Raw genomic sequence first — 17,916 nt, forward strand, 5'->3', positions numbered from 1 at the left:
ACCAGTTTTCGGTTCATAAGATTTGTTGCACTAATTTTTGGATCAAACAAAGTCTTGATAAAGAAATGTTACCCCAATCTAATCCCAACCGATCGCTCGTCGCTCCTGTTCACGCGACATATCAGAAAACAGTAGCGATGAGGGTTTTTAATTATGTTGTGTTTCCCCGTATGTGAAAAGTTTCATTGAATCTAAACGGACAGCACGGCTTATTTCTAATAAAATTGAGAATAGAAATGGGGAATATGTCAATGAGCAGACAACAGCCGAAGGCCAGCAATGGGTATTCAACGCATCGAGAAAATCCCACACCCGTAGGTGGTTCTCAACTGGCCTCTAAATAAATGTGTACGTATTAGTTCAGTGAAAGTGGACGTCACACTAAACCCCAAAACATATAAATAAACTAAAATTAAAAAACCATACAAGACTTACATGACTTATACAAAACCCAGACTTGGGACAGACGCAAAAATTCGGCGGTGTTTAAAATGTTTGTGAGATCTCGTGATATAACTCTACTAGTCAATGTAGAATAAAAAAACACATATAGCAATAAACATATAACGAAATTATGAACTTTATATAAAGATAGCGATTTTGATATGTTGACATATTTTGAGGACAGTATCGTTATCAAGCCCATGGGGAACGAGATAGTGGACCAGTTAGCAAAAGATGCAGCACAGCTAGGAGGCCTCAAATCTAAATGACCAGTACAACGTCATAACAATGTCTGGTGTGAAAAGTGCAGTGAAGATGTCAACCAAACTAAAATGGCAAAGTAGATGGACTAGAAGTGAAACTGGGAGACAACTACACGAATTAGTTCCTATTGTAGGCAAGACTCATCAACTTGATAACCCGAACCCATATATTGCGGGAGAATAATGTCTGAATTCAGAACCGCCTACAATAGGCTAAATAAATATCACCGGATGATCAGATAGGCCAATCCCTCACGCCATACTGTGAATGTGGTGAAGAGGAAAACACTGAACATTATTTAACTGTCCGATATACCACCAGGAAAGAGAAGAAATGGAAAGACAACAGGAAATACTAAACATCAAAATAGATCTTCAAACTCTATTAGCACTAGCAAATAAGGAGACATACAAAAGAACAGCAGATATTATTGAAGAGTATGTAAAAAGTTCTGAGGGCGACATAAAGATTCATTTATCCCTGAAACCCCCCGATCCTGCGTCTAAAAAAAATAACAAATACACTACCGTGTGAAAATACTAACCGAGAAATTTAGTACCAGGATGAAATAATCCAGCGCAAAGAGTTGTGTCATAGTATTGACCTTTGGATCAGGACAACTGAAGTCGACGAAACATTTTTTCCTTTTTCTTTTCCAAAAAATATATATTGTTTAATTGCTGCATCATTACTATTAGTATACTAGTTGTATATGGGCCGTTGTCAATTATTGTAATTGAGTTTGTGCCAATAAAATATTTGTATTTGTATTTGTATAAAAATATATCATCTGATATTTTAATACAAATTTATTGGGTAATTTTGAACATTTAATTTTTATAAAGTTGACAAAATATTTATAGCATAGTATGATATAGCTGCGGAACCGTAACTCTTATAGTCCTTTTTTTTTTTTTTTTACTTTTCGGACCATCTATGGTCCGCAAATAGTCAAAAAATAACATAAGGACCTAAGAGCTACGGTTCCGCAGCTAAGTATGACAAGCGTACACTATGATTCCTTGACCTTTCAAAACCGAATAAAATCTGTAAAAAAAAATTATAAACCTCCTCGAATTCCGTGGCAAAAAACTTGCTTACTTCCAGTTTTGTTCCGAGTTTTAGAAAATGAAGTATTATCTCCCCTTGTACAACAAAATTTGCGGGAAATCACAGTGCCAGTTGACAAACTTAAACTAATAACACGCTTAAACAGTTAAAAATGGGTGTAAGTTTAATAATCAATATCGTTTCAAAGCTTTTGAGATGAAATAATGTTGACCTCGTTGTAAACAGTACATTCTTCTTCCTTGTATAACTAGAATGTGTGGACATCAGGCCAAAATGAAACAAAAAATAATTTCTCATTGATACATCGTATCTTTGGGCTGGGACTAATACTATTATGCTTGTAATGTTGTCCCAGGTTTAATGTTCCCTTCTTAAAAATAGGTCAGGAATAACCACCGATTGATGTATGACATATATTGGTATAGACCAATTGACGGGTATGAAAAAAATGATTAAAACTAAAAGCTAGAGATACTCAATTTTAAAGTGCAATTTAACGTTGAAAATACATGTCATGTACATGTATGCAAGTTCTTAAAAACAATAAATTAAAAGTGCATGTTATTATTTAAAAGGTAGCTAACTCTATTATGCCATATCTTCTAATTTAAAAGGAAAACTGCAATATGGGAACTTAGTTCTGGCAAGTTATAAAATGAAATAACAGGAATAGGGAATGTTCACTTAGATTAGGCAATGGAAAAACTAATGTAGGGGGTGCTTTTATTTTGTAGCTGAGTTTATCAATGTCATGAATGTTAAGATTTTTTTCAGAGAAAATCAGATAAGTCAAAAGAAAAGAAGAAACAGAGAAAAGAGGTAACTTTTTCTTATGTGTATCAGTAAATTCAATGCAGTATCGGGATCGTTCACCCTGATTACATGTTTTGCCCTAGGTTCGTTTGCACTGAGTTTGTTCGCCCTGGTAATCCGTTTGCCCTGGGTTCGTTCCACTATTTAATATTTATGATATGTATATGTTACATTAATGAAAGAAATATATATTTATATATATTAAAATTTTTTATTGCTGATTAGGTATGATTTGAAATCTTTGATATCACTGATTGGTATATGAATAATATTATTGAGGACTAGTAAATTTAAATATTTACTGTCCAGTGGACTAGTACCCTCAAAAGTTTTTGGTGCAGACTGTGAATTGCCTTTGATGGATTAATAATGAAAATAACATTTTTCTCAAATAAAATAGTCAGCTTGGATGGGTTAAAACACTGATGTACAAATTGTTAGGCATGAACTTATAACCTAGTAGCAGCTAGCTGTAGACAACATAATACATCGTAAATATTCGGCGAAATTGTAGACAGACTTCAACAGATTTAATTTAATACACACAACACAACACTATACTAAAAAATAAAAATCGTAAATATTCGGCGAAATTGTAGACTGACTTCAACATATTCAATTAAATACACACAACACAACACTATAATAAAAAATAAAAATCAGGGCGAACGGTCTCAGGGTGAAACGGAACTAGGGCGAACAGTAACTAGGGCGAACCGAAATCAGGGCGGACGGACCCGGATTCATTCAATGCTTACCATGCTTTATTGCTTATTATTACTTTTATACATAGATAGGAAATAGTTTTGTTTTTTGAATTCATATGAAAAATTCTGAAATCACGGATAATGCATATATATAGATTTTCAAAACAATAAATTAAAAGTGCATGTTATTATTTAAAAGGTAGCTAACTCTATATATAGCTATTATACCATATCTTCTAATTTAAAAGGAAAACTGCAATATGGGTGCTGAAGGAGCCACAATACAATTTTTTGAAATGAAAGTGAATCATCTGTATTATATAGTAATGTTTTTTAGTGTTTTATTTTCCTGTAATATAATGATTTTCTTTTAGGAATCAGCAAAAATGGTGGTGTCAAGGGCAAAAGTTGATAAAGCAAATAAAGTAAGTAGCATAGATAATAATACAGAATTTTGAAAATCTTGAATATAGTGAATTTATTAGAAATCTGAATTTATTTACCATTCATTTATATAATCGATAGGAAATTTAGGATCCATTATTGAAGACTGCATGTTTGGGTCAAATGCTTACTTTCTTCTATGATTTGATCCTTGAAATATGAGAATGTAAAACATTAGGCTGGAAACCCCTTTTTATGTTTTTTTTTAGATAGTGTGCCCAATTTTAAGTTACCAGGTATATTGTGTAGGTGTAAAAAAAGAAGTAAAATCACAAAAATACTGAACTCAGGAAAATCCAATCGGAAAGTCCATAATCACATGGCAAAATAAAATGAAAAAATGTGTAGGTGTCAAATTACCTTTTATCATCATGATCATGTTCTCTTTCACTGTTCATGATATGTGAAATCATAAATCATACACACATAAAGATTGTCTTATTAATTGGTAAATAAAACAAAAAGCAATATGGGATGAGAAATTGCAGTGATCAGTGGAATAATAAATTATGATTATTTTATATACATCATTATCTCCAAAGCTCTGAATAAATGGTAGGAAATCTACAAATACAAAAGTGTTCAATCAGAAACACAGATAATTCTATTTGATCACATATCATGAATGCAAAATATATGTGTTGATCTAATTGGTGAATTTTTCTCGATAAGATATATATATCATATGTCATGTATGTAGGAAAACGGCATAACTCAAGGTAAATGCAAATAATATGCACCAAGTTAAGAAAAGAATTTATCAGTTGTTTAACTTTATATCTTGTAGTAGTTCTTATTTTCATAAAATTGTTTTTATATATAATTTTTTTCTAATATAGGTGCCAGACCCTATGGATTTTGTGAAACCATTCAGAAAATTTGACAGAAATGGGTAAATTAATTAATTTAAAAGATTTGTATTATTTCTTTAGAAGACATTAATTTTTGCATCCCATTTATTAAATTAAGCCACCAAAATTTTATTTCTTATTTCTGTTGTACTATTTATATAGTTTCAGCCTCATTTTAATGTCTTATTCCACTTCATAGTTTTGCCAAACAACCTGTTGTCTTTACTTTGATCTCAATTTGCTTTTTTATTTCTTTTGCATAACTCAAAAATTTAAAGAAGGAATATTGCATACATTATATTCTACTCATACATTTGCCAAGAAAAATGAAACCGGCTACTTGAACAATTTAAAAAAAAAAAGCCAGATCTAATATACAATTGTTTACCTGCATGTACCGGTATACCAAACTAACATAAGACATGTAGATAGATATACAAAAAAACACAGACAGTGATATTGTTTGCCTTAAATTACTGGAGAATAAAGGCTTTTTCCCCTGGAGAAAAATCCCAATTTAAAAAAAAAATGGCTTAAAATTATTCCCAAAAAAACTTTTTTTCCCAAACAGTGCAGTCAAGTATTAATTGTGAATACAAACTGAAAAACACTCATTTAAACATTTTTAATGCCTAAAAATGGCTATATATACAGATTTGAGGGTCTATTTATGTATCATCACTGACAATAAGGGCTCTTATTTCAAATGAGGGTTTACCTCTTGAAAGGGGATCTGCAATTTGAAGTTCCAGTCAAATTCATGGTTTATTATAAATTTCCCAATTTGATACAAATGACGCATATTTTCCCAATAAAAAAGGATAGAGGTAGTTTTGAAAAAAGCCAACAATATCACTGACAGAACTCTAAATTCTAATTGAAACCATTGTCTTTGATATTAAAAATAGTAAAATTTTGCGAGTGTTCCATAGAAACTTGTATAATACATGTATGGCACAATTGTTTGTATTCAGTATGAGGAATAAAATAAATACTGGGTGTTCATCTGTCCTTTCATTCCTGTATATACAGTTGAAAGTAAAATTTCTAATAGTATTCTAGTCTGTGCCAAACTGTTTTAGGGTTTGTCTGACCGAAAGAGAAATTTGTATTTTTCTACTATATATTTAACCAAAATATCTTCAAATTTCTGTCTGTTTGAACGAGTTTTTGTCTGACATTTTGTCAGTCAGACAGAAATTGGGATACACTGGTATTCTATTTTTTTCTGAATAAATGAACAGATTTTCCTGCAAATTGCTTTTGAAACAAAACTTAAAAGGCATAAAGGTTTTAATAATATTTGCTTTGAATGGTATAGTTTTAGGAATACTAAGAATAACCTTAATGTACAGTCAAATCTGTCTATGCCAAATGGAAGTATTTGGCTTATCTTAGATTCAACTCATCCGAGTTTGAGACAACTTGCTTCCACTTTAGTCATGGTAGTGGTCATTTATTAATTTTATTCTTTTATTTTCAGATTGAGCTTGACCATTGAGTTTAAACGTATAACAGATATGAGTGAAGAAGAAATACAATGGGCATTTGATCTAACAAAGAAAAATATGCAAACATTGTAAGTTATTAATAGAACATCGTAAACTACAGATCAGGTAGATTTTGTCATGTCTATTTTCCTGCCAAAGACTGACCAAACAAATTTAACTACAGTTTGAAAAAAAAAATATTGATTATGAAGCTTAAATCATTTAATTCATTGCCAACACTTGGTTTCCATCATATTACATATTTAGAAAGCAAATCGTTTGATTAAGTTTACAACAATCATCTTCAGGGTATCTACTTCAATTTTTTTGTGAAAACACAACTTAACCAGCAAACATTTCCACTGTTGGAAAATAAATAGAACATAGGAGTAGCTGTGTTAGGCTTTTGTTTGAAATCTAATTAGTGTTAAAATTATCAGTAAGTATAACCATTGTTAAAATTATCAGTAAGTCACGATCTATATACCATTTTTTAGAAAACAATCAGGCAAATCCATGTTTAAGTTGTTATCCCTGAAATGTAAATATTTAGCAAATTTGATAGTTATTTACAATTGTCTAGAAACTGTCTGTGCTAGATGAGAAATGTATATTGCAGGAAACGTGAGCATGAAAAAATCTTGACATAGGTCAATATGTCCCAAATGTAAGGAGTTATAAATATGGGGAAAAAATGTAAAATAACAAAAATACTGAACTATGCAGAAAATTCAAAAGGGAAAGTCCGTAATATAATGGCAAAATCAAAAGCTCAAACTCATCAATCAAATAGATAACAACTGTCATTAGAAGAATTCTCTGTCTTGAAAGAATTAAAGTGCATTTCTAACAGCTAATCTGAAGTTGTACTTACTTTACAGATATGAAGAAAGTGAATGGGGATGGAAAGATAAGGACAAGAGAGAAGAAATGACGGAAGACAAAGCACTGTATCTGATAGCAAGAGATACTAATAGTAAACCTGTAGCATTTACACATTTTAGATTTGATATAGAAATTGATGAAGAAGTTCTATATTGGTAAGAGCAAATCAGGGATGGGGTTAATTCGTAATCGGTTGTTATTGATTACATTTTTTTTTCAGTAATTGACAGTAATCTGTAACAGAAGACATTTTTGATTTCATGTAATTGTAAAATAATTTATGGCAGTAAAAACTATGATGTAATCATCAATTACTTTTCTCAGCTAATACTGTTAGTTTATGTTTTTATATGACTGTCTTAGAGGTGATACATTATATATAATGTGGTTTGTATACAGGATTTTCTTGCTGTGGACTCATTGTTGGCCATTGGCTGTTTTCTGCTCTTTGGTCGGGTTGTAGTCTCTTTGACACATTCCCCATTTCCATTCTCAGTTTTATGAGTGTCAACACTTCATACAATAACTCAAAATTGCTGAAACCAATTCTTGAGATATTCATTAACACAATATCAGGATTGATGGAAGAAAGATCTCTTTCAAATTTTGTCATACTATCATTATTGTTGTTGGACTCTGCACATAGCAAAATGGACATTTGCACAAATGTTGTACAAATAAATCAAATGAGTTTGATACTTTAACCTGAAATTTAATTCCAGGCTACAACGCAATCTCTCTTTAAAGTTAGGTGGTAGGTCAGCAACATAAAACAATTCTAATTTATTTTTTCAGCTTTCTTAAGTCCTGTTGTATCTACTGTGAATTCCAATTATCGTGGATTGAGGAAAACTTGCATGTTCATGGATACTTAATTTCGTAGTTTTGCAAAAGTCTGCATACAAGCCTATAGAAAATGTGTTACATTTCTTGCTTGAGTAAGCTAACTTCAGCTTTGCAATGAGGTTCTTTCTGCATGGGACAGATAAAAAATGTTCACTTGACTCCAATCTTCTTTACCGATTGTCAGTTTTACTAACGAAGTTTAGGTACTCCGGCTTCCACCAATTTGAACTGACAGCACAATAGTGATCAAAGTGGTGTTAAACACCAATCAATCAGTCATGTTATCAAACAAAACCTTTTGTAAAATATTTCCTGTGTTGTTGAAATCACAACGTCCTAAATGGTTGGCTCCTAAATGGTTCATGGCATATGACTTGTGTGGATAAACAATGGAGGGTTTTGCATGCATGTCAATTTGTCATTAACATACCGGTGGACATTAATATAGTATGAATGGTAAAAAATACTTAATTATCTGTTGTTGAGCAGGGTTTTGTCAAGAAGTATCAATTGTTTTTCTGAACTAGCACATTTCTTTTTTTTCTCTAAGGAGCATGCACATGTTTATACATGATATACTAATAATTGAATCTTTCATGTTTTTAGCTACGAAATCCAAGTTATAGATGATGTCAGAAGAAAAGGCATAGGGAAATTTATTGTACAGATATTAGAATTAATGGCATATCAGTAAGTATATCTATCCTGATGTGACAAAGAAACCAAGAGCTGTTTGTTAAATCAAGCATCAAGAAATATTTGTTTTCAAAATTGCCAAAAATTTCCTCTTAAGTAAATTTCCAAGAGTTGTCTCCCTTTAAATAAGGTTGATATTGAGAAAGTCATTTTATGTTTTTGTTACTTCCAGGCTTTCAGTTAAAAAGTAACAAATACAAACTATATCAAAACATAAGAAGAAAACTATTATAGAATTATTATGGGATAGACATGTCTATTGCTGTAAATAATATGTTTACATTTACATGTCTTCAGCTCTATTTGGCACTCATACCACATCTTCCTATATCTAAATACATCTTTTGTTCACTTTGAATTGCAATACAGGGCATTGTATACTGTTTATGAATTGGTATAGGCAGTGTTATCACTTTAAACCATAAAATATTTTAAGGATTGTTAAATATTATCTCTATTTTGTAAGTTGGCTATTACCTTATTTTGTGAGACAGCTATCTATATCTAGCTTCTCAAGAATTCAGAACATTTTTCTCAGTCAAGTAGGACAACTCAATAATACCATTAGCTATACATGTCATTGACATTGCCTTGAAAAAGAGCAATACATAGACGATGGTCTTTTGACTGGAAGAATTTTTTGGCTGCATCACATCTGTAGGCTATCATTGTTCAATGAGATTATTGTAGTGAAACTCTCCCTCTGGTTTTAAAAAACATACATAATCAATAATTACCAGTTAAATCTGGCTCCTGTTAATTTCTAAGATACATTACCATATATTGTAATTTCTTATTCTTATTTTTTCAGCACAGAGATGGCAAAAGTGATGTTAACAACATTTAAACATAACAAAGTGGCTCAGGGTTTCTTTAAAAACACAATGAAGTAAGTCAACAACGTTCAAACATAACAAAGTGGCTCAGGGTTTCTTTAAAAACACAATGAAGTAAGTTAACAACATTTAAACTTTATAACAAAGTGGCTCAGGGTTTCTTTAAAAACACAATGAAGTAAGTTAACAACCTTTACACATGACAAATGGGCTTATTTAACATGTCAAAGTAGGTCAGTATTTCTTAAGACATTTCAACATGACAAAATGGCTGAGGGTTTTGTTTAAAAACACAATGAAGTAAGTAAACAACCTTTAAAGATTTTTTTTTTAACTGTTATAGGAAATGTAACATATCAAAATTTAGAAAGCAACTTTTAAGTTTTGTGAAAACGCTATCCCACTTAAATTTTCATAATAAAGAAAACATTGAAAAACTTTCTGAATCGACAGTATTGGGTTATGATTTTACATGTTACAGGTTCATTACAAAACCATTCATCTTTATGCATATATTGTGTTTGAATTTTACAGGTACATAAAAAAAAATCATCTTTATTAATATATTGTGTTTGAATTTTACAGGTATGTCATAGATGAAATCTCACCTGAAGATCCATTATTTGAGGAGGGCTATCATTATGAAATACTCAGTAAACCAATCAAACAAAAGCCAAATAAGACAGGTGATGCCAGTAACAGCCAATCAAATAAAGCTGTTGTAGAACCAATGCAGACGTCACCTGTCAAAGCATCGTAGCAGACGCTTGAAGATCTTATCTGATTGGACAAGAACTTGAATGAATATTCGTTCCATAGACAAAATTCACTCAATATTTAACATCTATAGATGGTTGTGATATTCCGCATACATTGAGATACAATTTTGTAAGAGCAGTGTATTTCATTGATCATGTACATTTCAAAAATAAAATTGTTACATTTTCATGATGATTTGAAAGAGAATAGGTCAATACGTCAATCACACCTCCTGTTTCCTAATTGCACCATATGCTCAGTTTAAGTTACAATGGTTATCTATATGTGTTGTATACAGTCACTTTACCTTGTACATGTCCATCTTTCACGACTTAATTTTCTTTTATCATTGGATGTGTTACTTTTGTGTGTTATGTTAATAAACTGTAATCAGCAATAATGTTAAGCAGAGCTACAAATAAGTCAACATGACCAAAATTGTTAATTGACTCCTTAAGTAGTTCTTGCCCTTTATAGTAAATTTTTAACCATTTTTCACAAGTTTTTGTCATCCTTTGCTGAAATCGTCTCCTGAAACTATATAGACAAATTATATCAAACTTGGTCACAATCATCATTATGATATCATTATAGTATTTAGTTTCAAAACAAAATGTGTCCAATGACCAGGTCGGCCAACCAACATGGCCGACATACCTTAAAATAGAACAAAGGGGTTAAATGCAGTTTTTGGCTTATATCTCTGAAACTAAAGCATTTAAAGCAAATCTGACCTGGGTAAAATGTTCATCAGGTTAAGATCTATCTGCCATGAAAATGACCCTGCCATCCAACTAGCAATACCCTACGAGTTATATATAAATTATACTGGAACAAAATGCTTACTTAATCTTTAACTTGTCATGATGTAAACTTTATAACAAATATCTAGTCAACAGCATTGTGTATTGCACAAACTAAAAAAAAACGGGGTAAAAATATTTTTTTCCGGAGGAGGTCAATTCGCATCAGCAAAGTGTTTTGCACAAAAGCAAAAAAATAATATAAAATTATAACCAATTTGCAGTTCTTTGACTACAGTTATTCTATGCCAGAAACCTATTATGTGTCAAAATGTTAATTACAATCCAAATTCAGACCTGTATCAAGCGTAAATATTGTGTCCATTTTGACCCCAACTTTTCAGGATTAGACATCTGCGGTCGTATCTAGCTGCGCTCAGCGAAGCAATTTATTTTTTCATCTGAATTTCTTACTTATCAGCAATAGAATAAATTTATTTGGTATATGAGTTCCCCGCAAGGTTTACATGTCCGTCATTTGGCTTTTTTAGCTTTTTGGAATTCAAGCGTCACTGATGAGTCCTTTGTAAACAAACAAACGTCTGGTGTAAATATTTATCAAAGGTACCAGGATTATAATTTAGTACGCCAGCCGCGCGATTCGTCTACATAAGACTCATCAGTGACGCTCATATCAAAATATTTATAAAGCCAAACAAGTACAAAGTTGAAGAGCATTGAGGATCCAAAATTCCAAAATACAAAATGTAATCTTTGTATCTATGCTTAGTTTATTATCATACAATTGACCCCGACTTCAATAGTAGATATTTTAAATAGTTTAGTTTGTTTCTTAGATGCTATAAAAGAGAGAGAAAAGATACCAACTCATAAAGTCGGAAATTAAACGACAAAGCCATGGCTAAAACAAAAGACAAAATAACAAGTATACAAAACAACATTTATGCAATTACTCAACTATATTCGGTGTATCAAATGATTGTATGGTATATAGGTTTGTTTCACAGGCTTTATTAGAATTTGACCTCCTAGTCCTGGATCATCAATTAATGTTAATTCTATGGAATGTATTTTTAACACTTTCAACATACAACCAATCATAGTCGGTAAAACAGGCCAGACATTTCAGCATGTCCACTATTGTTATCTGTCAATCCATTCGATATGAAATGATTTTGATCATGTTGATATTATTGGTGCGTTATGACATTTTCGGCCAGTGTCGTGTAGATGTTATCTCCAAAATAGCCATTTCATAGATTATGCTTTTTAATATATTTTTCGTGCATTACATTTTGTTTCTGTGAGTCATGGTTGTCATTACTGCGGATGCATAACGTCAGGGTACACAAGTTGTACCTATATAAAAAAAAAAAAGCAGTTTTCCTACAGACAAAACAATTTGTATTTTTATAATATGATACTATGCACGTCTTTCAACATAGGTAAATATATTTAGATATACACAAAACGTTCAGTATCTATATACAGATTAAGTGTTTACTGAAAAAGTCAAATGTACGGAAAAGTCGCCATGCGACGCCATCAAAACGTCATCTTTTTACAATTAGCATATAAATTATGTTACAAGCATCCACTTTTAAACCATGAAGAGTTAGCATAAACTAATATCCAATTGAACATTATATTTGAGGAAAGTAAACAAAGATCTGTAATTCGTCTTTTGATAAGCATGGATGCAATTTGGGTACTCCTCCTTAAGAATCATTGATCGTTTGGGGGTCACTTCAGACCAATTTTTCAATGATTCAATATGGATTCAATATTAAATTGAGGGAACTATATAGTGAATGTTTATATATCTACAAAATAAACAAGTAAAGGAAACTTTTGTCTGGATCATAAATAAATGTAAGTTACACAACTGTCAAAATAGGTGCAATGTGGGTACCCTCATATTAGAAATCATTTTAAATTAAGGAATGTATCTCCCTCATGCAAAGCTCTGATTCCTTTCACTAATTTGGCTTTACTTTTTGGACCTTTTGGATTATTGCTCTTCATATTTTATATAAGCTTTGGATTTCAAATATTTTGGCCACGAGCATCACTGAAGAGACATGTATTGTCGAAATGCGCATCTGGTGCAAGAACATTGGTACCGTTAATTTTATTACTACCACTGGGTCGATGCCTCTGCTGGTGGACTATTAGTCCCCGAGGGTATCACCAGCCCAGTAGCCAGTACTTCGGTACTGGCATGAAAATACGGATTGTTTGTTTTATTTAAATTTGCTGTTACAAAATATTAGAAATCATTTTAAATTAAGGAATGTATCTCCCTCATGCAAAGCTCTGATTCCTTTCACTAATTTGGCTTTACTTTTTGGACCTTTTGGATTATTGCTCTTCATATTTTATATAAGCTTTGGATTTCAAATATTTTGGCCACGAGCATCACTGAAGAGACATGTATTGTCGAAATGCGCATCTGGTGCAAGAAAATTGGTACCGTTAATTTTATTACTACCACTGGGTCGATGCCTCTGCTGGTGGACTATTAGTCCCCGAGGGTATCACCAGCCCAGTAGCCAGTACTTCGGTACTGGCATGAAAATACGGATTGTTTGTTTTATTTAAATTTGCTGTTACAAAATATTAGAAATCATTTTAAATTAAGGAATGTATCTCCCTCATGCAAAGCTCTGATTCCTTTCACTAATTTGGCTTTACTTTTTGGACCTTTTGGATTATTGCTCTTCATATTTTATATAAGCTTTGGATTTCAAATATTTTGGCCACGAGCATCACTGAAGAGACATGTATTGTCGAAATGCGCATCTGGTGCAAGAAAATTGGTACCGTTAATTTTATTACATAGCAAGAGATGCTTAAATTGTAAACGTACACAGTCATGCTATTTTTAAAGGTTCTTTGCCTGTACCAAGTCAGGAATATGACAGTTCTTGTCCATTCGTTTTTGATGCGTTTTGTTATTTGATTTTGCCATGTGATTATGGACTTTCCCAATTGATCTTCCTCTAAGTTCAGTATTTTTGTGATTTTACTTTTTATTTCCTGAGATTTGATCTTGATCTGTCCATAATTGATTGGTAAGCTTCAAACATTGGTAAAATTCTGTTGATTTAATCTATTAATGCAAAATATATAGATCCGTTTTACATTCTGAAAACATTATTGGTGTGAAAATATTTCTTATTCTGTGAATGAAGATGTACATCAACCAGTTATAACAAAAGATCTATGATCTAAAGGTCAATTCATGGTCTTTAAAAAAAAACAATTATACGATACGTCAATCATAGACTTGCCCAAAGTTTTTAAGTTGATTGAAATGACACTTTATAAGATAGTTGTTCAGTTGTAGCTTTAAACTAAACCAAACAAAAATGCATTAATACATGTATAAAAATAGAATATGATAATATTGTAAGTAAATTATGAATTTGTATTCATGTTTTGGTTACAAGCTTAAGTTTGTGCTTGGGAATAATCAAAAACAGAATCCAGAGAAAAGAATTGTGTATATTGTGACTTTGTCAGTTTTGATCCTGTATTTGTATGTACTAGAGTAAAGCTATTTACCATATACCCAGTGTATCCCAAACTCTCAAAAAAATTTAATCGTAAGGTCAGACAGAAGTTTTTAGATTTTTTACTAGAATATATAGTTGAAAAGATCGAATTTCTTTTTCGGTCAGATAAACCGTTACGCTAAAGCAGTGTTGCACAGACTGCATATACCTGTAGTGTCAATGTAACTAAGTGTTCAAGTAATGAATGAACTGAAGTGTTCATGTGAATGTCAACTTCTATAATTATTAAATGGTTTCATTTTGAATACACAAATTACTACAATCACTGTTGCCGAATCCTGAAACCTGAACTGTATATAGTTTGGCCTCATCAGACCCACTTTTGTATGTACCACAACCTATGTATAATGTTCCTGTATTGTCAAAGTCTAAAGAGAATGGTAACTGAATACCTAACTGATCCTTAGTGTACAGGTAATAAACACACTGTCCATAATAAGTGTCAATGATATGAATTATGTGATGGGTACTATCTGCAACTATAATATTGTCTGATTTTGTAGCCATTAAATCTTTAGGCGTGAATGTTCGTTGTTTGTTGATGTGTTGATCACTATATACCCATCTTATTCCATTGGTTTTATTTAATGCAACTATTCTACCATCGTAGTCTGCATTGAGACGATCTAGGACATAACAGTTATTGTCATTGTCTGAAGTTATTCTTGCAGCAGCTGTTAAGATAGATTGCCCATTATTGTCTAAATGGTACATTTTTTCTTTCCTTCCATTCATATCCATCACAATGACCTGTCTAGGACCATTGACTGGAAATGGTTCTCCATTTTCTCTAACCCCTACCATGATTTGGTTATCTTTGGTTACATGAACAGCTAAGGTTAGAAGAGAAGCAACGCTGAATATAGACCGTTTAATTTCTCCAGTAGCCTTAGAAAGTATTTGCAGAGCATCTGTCTTTGAAGATATCAGTAAATCCCCTGTCGGTAATAAAGCCATGCTATATGCAAATGCTTTTTGTTTCTTAAGGATCTGTACCGATTCTGAGCCTTTCTTTAGTTGTATCTTCCTTAATTTATTAGTCTTAGTGTGGTTTATCCACATAGTTCCATCTTCACAGCAAACTAAATTTTCTACAGTTGTGAATTTAGTTTTAAACTGCTGTAGCACATGGAATTCGAATTTGTACTGTTCCTTATCTCCAAGCTCAGTCAATACTCCATGTTGTGATAACAAAATTGGTTGTTTTCCTGGTACATATTGTGGCAATCCCTTAATCCTAGTGTTCACTGGTGCTACTCTCTGTTTACTATCTGCTCTTAGTTCTCTTTCCCGTTTGAATATGTTGAATACCTCAGTTGCATTGTTTTGTTTTAGGGTGTGACCTAGGCTCTCTCTACGAATTTCTAAATCTTTTTTCAACTTCTTTGATCTATTTTCTTCATTTTGTACTGATTTCTTTAGAAACTCCCTTCGTTGATCAAGTTTCATCAAAAGATTATGTGTATGCATTTCAACTTCATTCTTTAAAACTCTTTCCCTGTTCAGAATTTTCTGCTTCTCTGATTCATATAATGATTCTTCAGAGGTTTTCCTAATATCCAGTTTAGATAATCCTTTCTCAATTTGTAAAATGTTTTCTTCAACTTCAGTATGAAAGTTATTGACAGCTTCCAATGTCAACTCATACTCTTTAGCTAATCCTATCATGTCGTGGGTGTTATGGGCTTGAAGAAAACATAAAGGACAGATAATTTCCTCACATGTCTTGCAAAACTGGCAACAGTTTTGTCCATTATGAACACTACATGGAATATTAATTATGTCTGGTTGATCATTGACTTCTTGTTGATATGTAGTTATGTCTTTAATGTCTATGATTATATGCTGGTCGGTAGATTTCACTTTCTGATGAAGTTGTTGACATTTTGTACACAAGAGAAAGTCACACTGTAAACATTTCCATTTTATCTCATTAGATTCCTCACACATCTGGCAGAGCATAGGAGCTTGTCCACTTTGAAGAGAATTTGATAATGCCATCATGGGAATCTACGTTTAGAACATTTTGTTCACATTATACCTGGGAAATTCTATCTCACATAATTATTCAAGACTATTAATAGTAACATCGTCATTATTTAATATACTTTGTGTTTATGTTATATAGCGAGACGACGTCACTAATGGTGTTATTTGCAAATAGAATATGTTTAAACTAAAATTTAAAAAGCAGATAGTATACCATGCCTTTAAATAAAGTAATCTTTTATACCTATAACATGCTAACATATCGATGACAATGGATTAAAATTTGAGGACTCTACTGTGTAAATAGGGTACTATTATACATATGTTATATATATAGACAGTCATGACTTCTTTTGTTACTACATACTATTTTCGTCGTGTATTAATTTTTACAAATTTTGCAGTAGTAAATACAAGTGAAGACAAATGCAACTTGAATGGATGTAGTAACCTTTTGATAATTTTCATCGGAATATACAACTACTATATATAGCTAGTATACACGGTTTACCTGGTTGCCCTTTACATAACCTCATGTAAACTGTGGAACTGTTAAAAAGACCAGTGATCCATACAGAAAATCGATTTCTTTCCTGTTTGGATAAATTGAAGATTTCAATTCTATGTTTGACTGAGGCTCTCTCTCTCTCTCTCTGCGATTTACTTAATCTGTTTTGATCTTCTGAGATCTTTTTCTTCATCTTGCATTGATTTCTTTAGAAAATCCCTTCATTGGTCAAGTTCTATTAAAAGACTTATGAAACAACGAAACAGACATTAACAGCACTTATATATGAATAAGACGATGTAGTGTGGCTGCAAATGAGACAAATCTTCTCTGTTATATTCGTGTGTTATGGTAAAGATAATCAATTACCCCTTTATTTATTAGATTTTAAGTTTGGTTCAACAAAATCTATACGATATAATTTTTTTTATTTGGTTTACAGTTTGATTCAGAAGAAACACCGACATAGCTAGATAATACAATTATTTATCTAATTACTACCACAATTTCATATTAATAAGTATTGTAATTTTTATTGTTATTGATAAATTGAATATCAGTGAAAGAAATCTAATCTTAACATGCTTAAATCAATCCTAATTTTATCTTATTTTTGGGAAATATTTTTACAAATTAAAATCTGACGTCACTTTGTGCGTTGAGGCTTTGGCTAACTCGGCTGTGTATTTTTATGTGATGTATTATGTTGTTTTATGTAATGTGTCTGTTTTTATTCTGTAGTTAGTCACCACTTCAGTTTTATCATGTATATCTATTATATAGTCATAAAATTTACTGCCACAAAATCAGGTCCAACCCACCATTTTTTCTTTAAATGTCCTGTACCAAGTTAGGAAAATGGCCATTGTTATATTATAGTTCGTTTCTGTGTGTGTTACATTTTGATGTTGTGTTTCTGTTGTGTCATAGTTCTCTTATATTTGATGCGTTTCTCTCAGTTTTAGTTTGTA

General features: G+C 31.8%; 2 protein-coding genes across 2 annotated transcripts; one reads left to right on the top strand and one right to left on the bottom strand.

Moving 5' to 3' along the window:
- The first annotated feature begins 1,813 nt into the window (after positions 1 to 1,813).
- LOC139515743 (N-alpha-acetyltransferase 40-like) lies at positions 1,814 to 10,295 on the top strand. Its single transcript, XM_071305422.1, has 9 exons — positions 1,814 to 1,936; positions 2,554 to 2,598; positions 3,674 to 3,724; positions 4,583 to 4,635; positions 6,078 to 6,173; positions 6,966 to 7,124; positions 8,422 to 8,505; positions 9,323 to 9,400; positions 9,933 to 10,295. The coding sequence occupies exons 1-9, from the start codon at positions 1,931 to 1,933 to the stop codon at positions 10,105 to 10,107; spliced, it is 747 nt and encodes a 248-aa protein (XP_071161523.1). The 5' UTR covers positions 1,814 to 1,930; the 3' UTR covers positions 10,108 to 10,295.
- Positions 10,296 to 14,673: 4,378 nt separating this feature from the next.
- On the bottom strand, positions 14,674 to 16,449 carry LOC139515019 (E3 ubiquitin-protein ligase TRIM45-like). The gene has a single exon (XM_071304578.1). It carries the CDS (start codon positions 16,447 to 16,449, stop codon positions 14,674 to 14,676), a length of 1,776 nt encoding a protein of 591 aa, XP_071160679.1.
- Positions 16,450 to 17,916: the final 1,467 nt, after the last annotated feature.

Source organism: Mytilus edulis, chromosome 3, assembly GCF_963676685.1.
Source record: "Mytilus edulis chromosome 3, xbMytEdul2.2, whole genome shotgun sequence".
Classification (NCBI taxonomy): domain Eukaryota; kingdom Metazoa; phylum Mollusca; class Bivalvia; order Mytilida; family Mytilidae; genus Mytilus; species Mytilus edulis.

Bases quoted from the DNA above. Each gene is read 5' to 3' on its own strand.
- LOC139515743 (XM_071305422.1), top strand. The intron at 3,725-4,582 runs GTAAGTAGCATA...TTTCTAATATAG, and splicing joins AAGTTGATAAAGCAAATAAA to GTGCCAGACCCTATGGATTT. The intron at 8,506-9,322 runs GTAAGTATATCT...TTATTTTTTCAG, and splicing joins TTAGAATTAATGGCATATCA to CACAGAGATGGCAAAAGTGA.
- LOC139515019 (XM_071304578.1), bottom strand. From the start codon at position 16,449: ATGGCATTATCAAATTCTCTTCAAAGTGGACAAGCTCCTATGCTCTGC.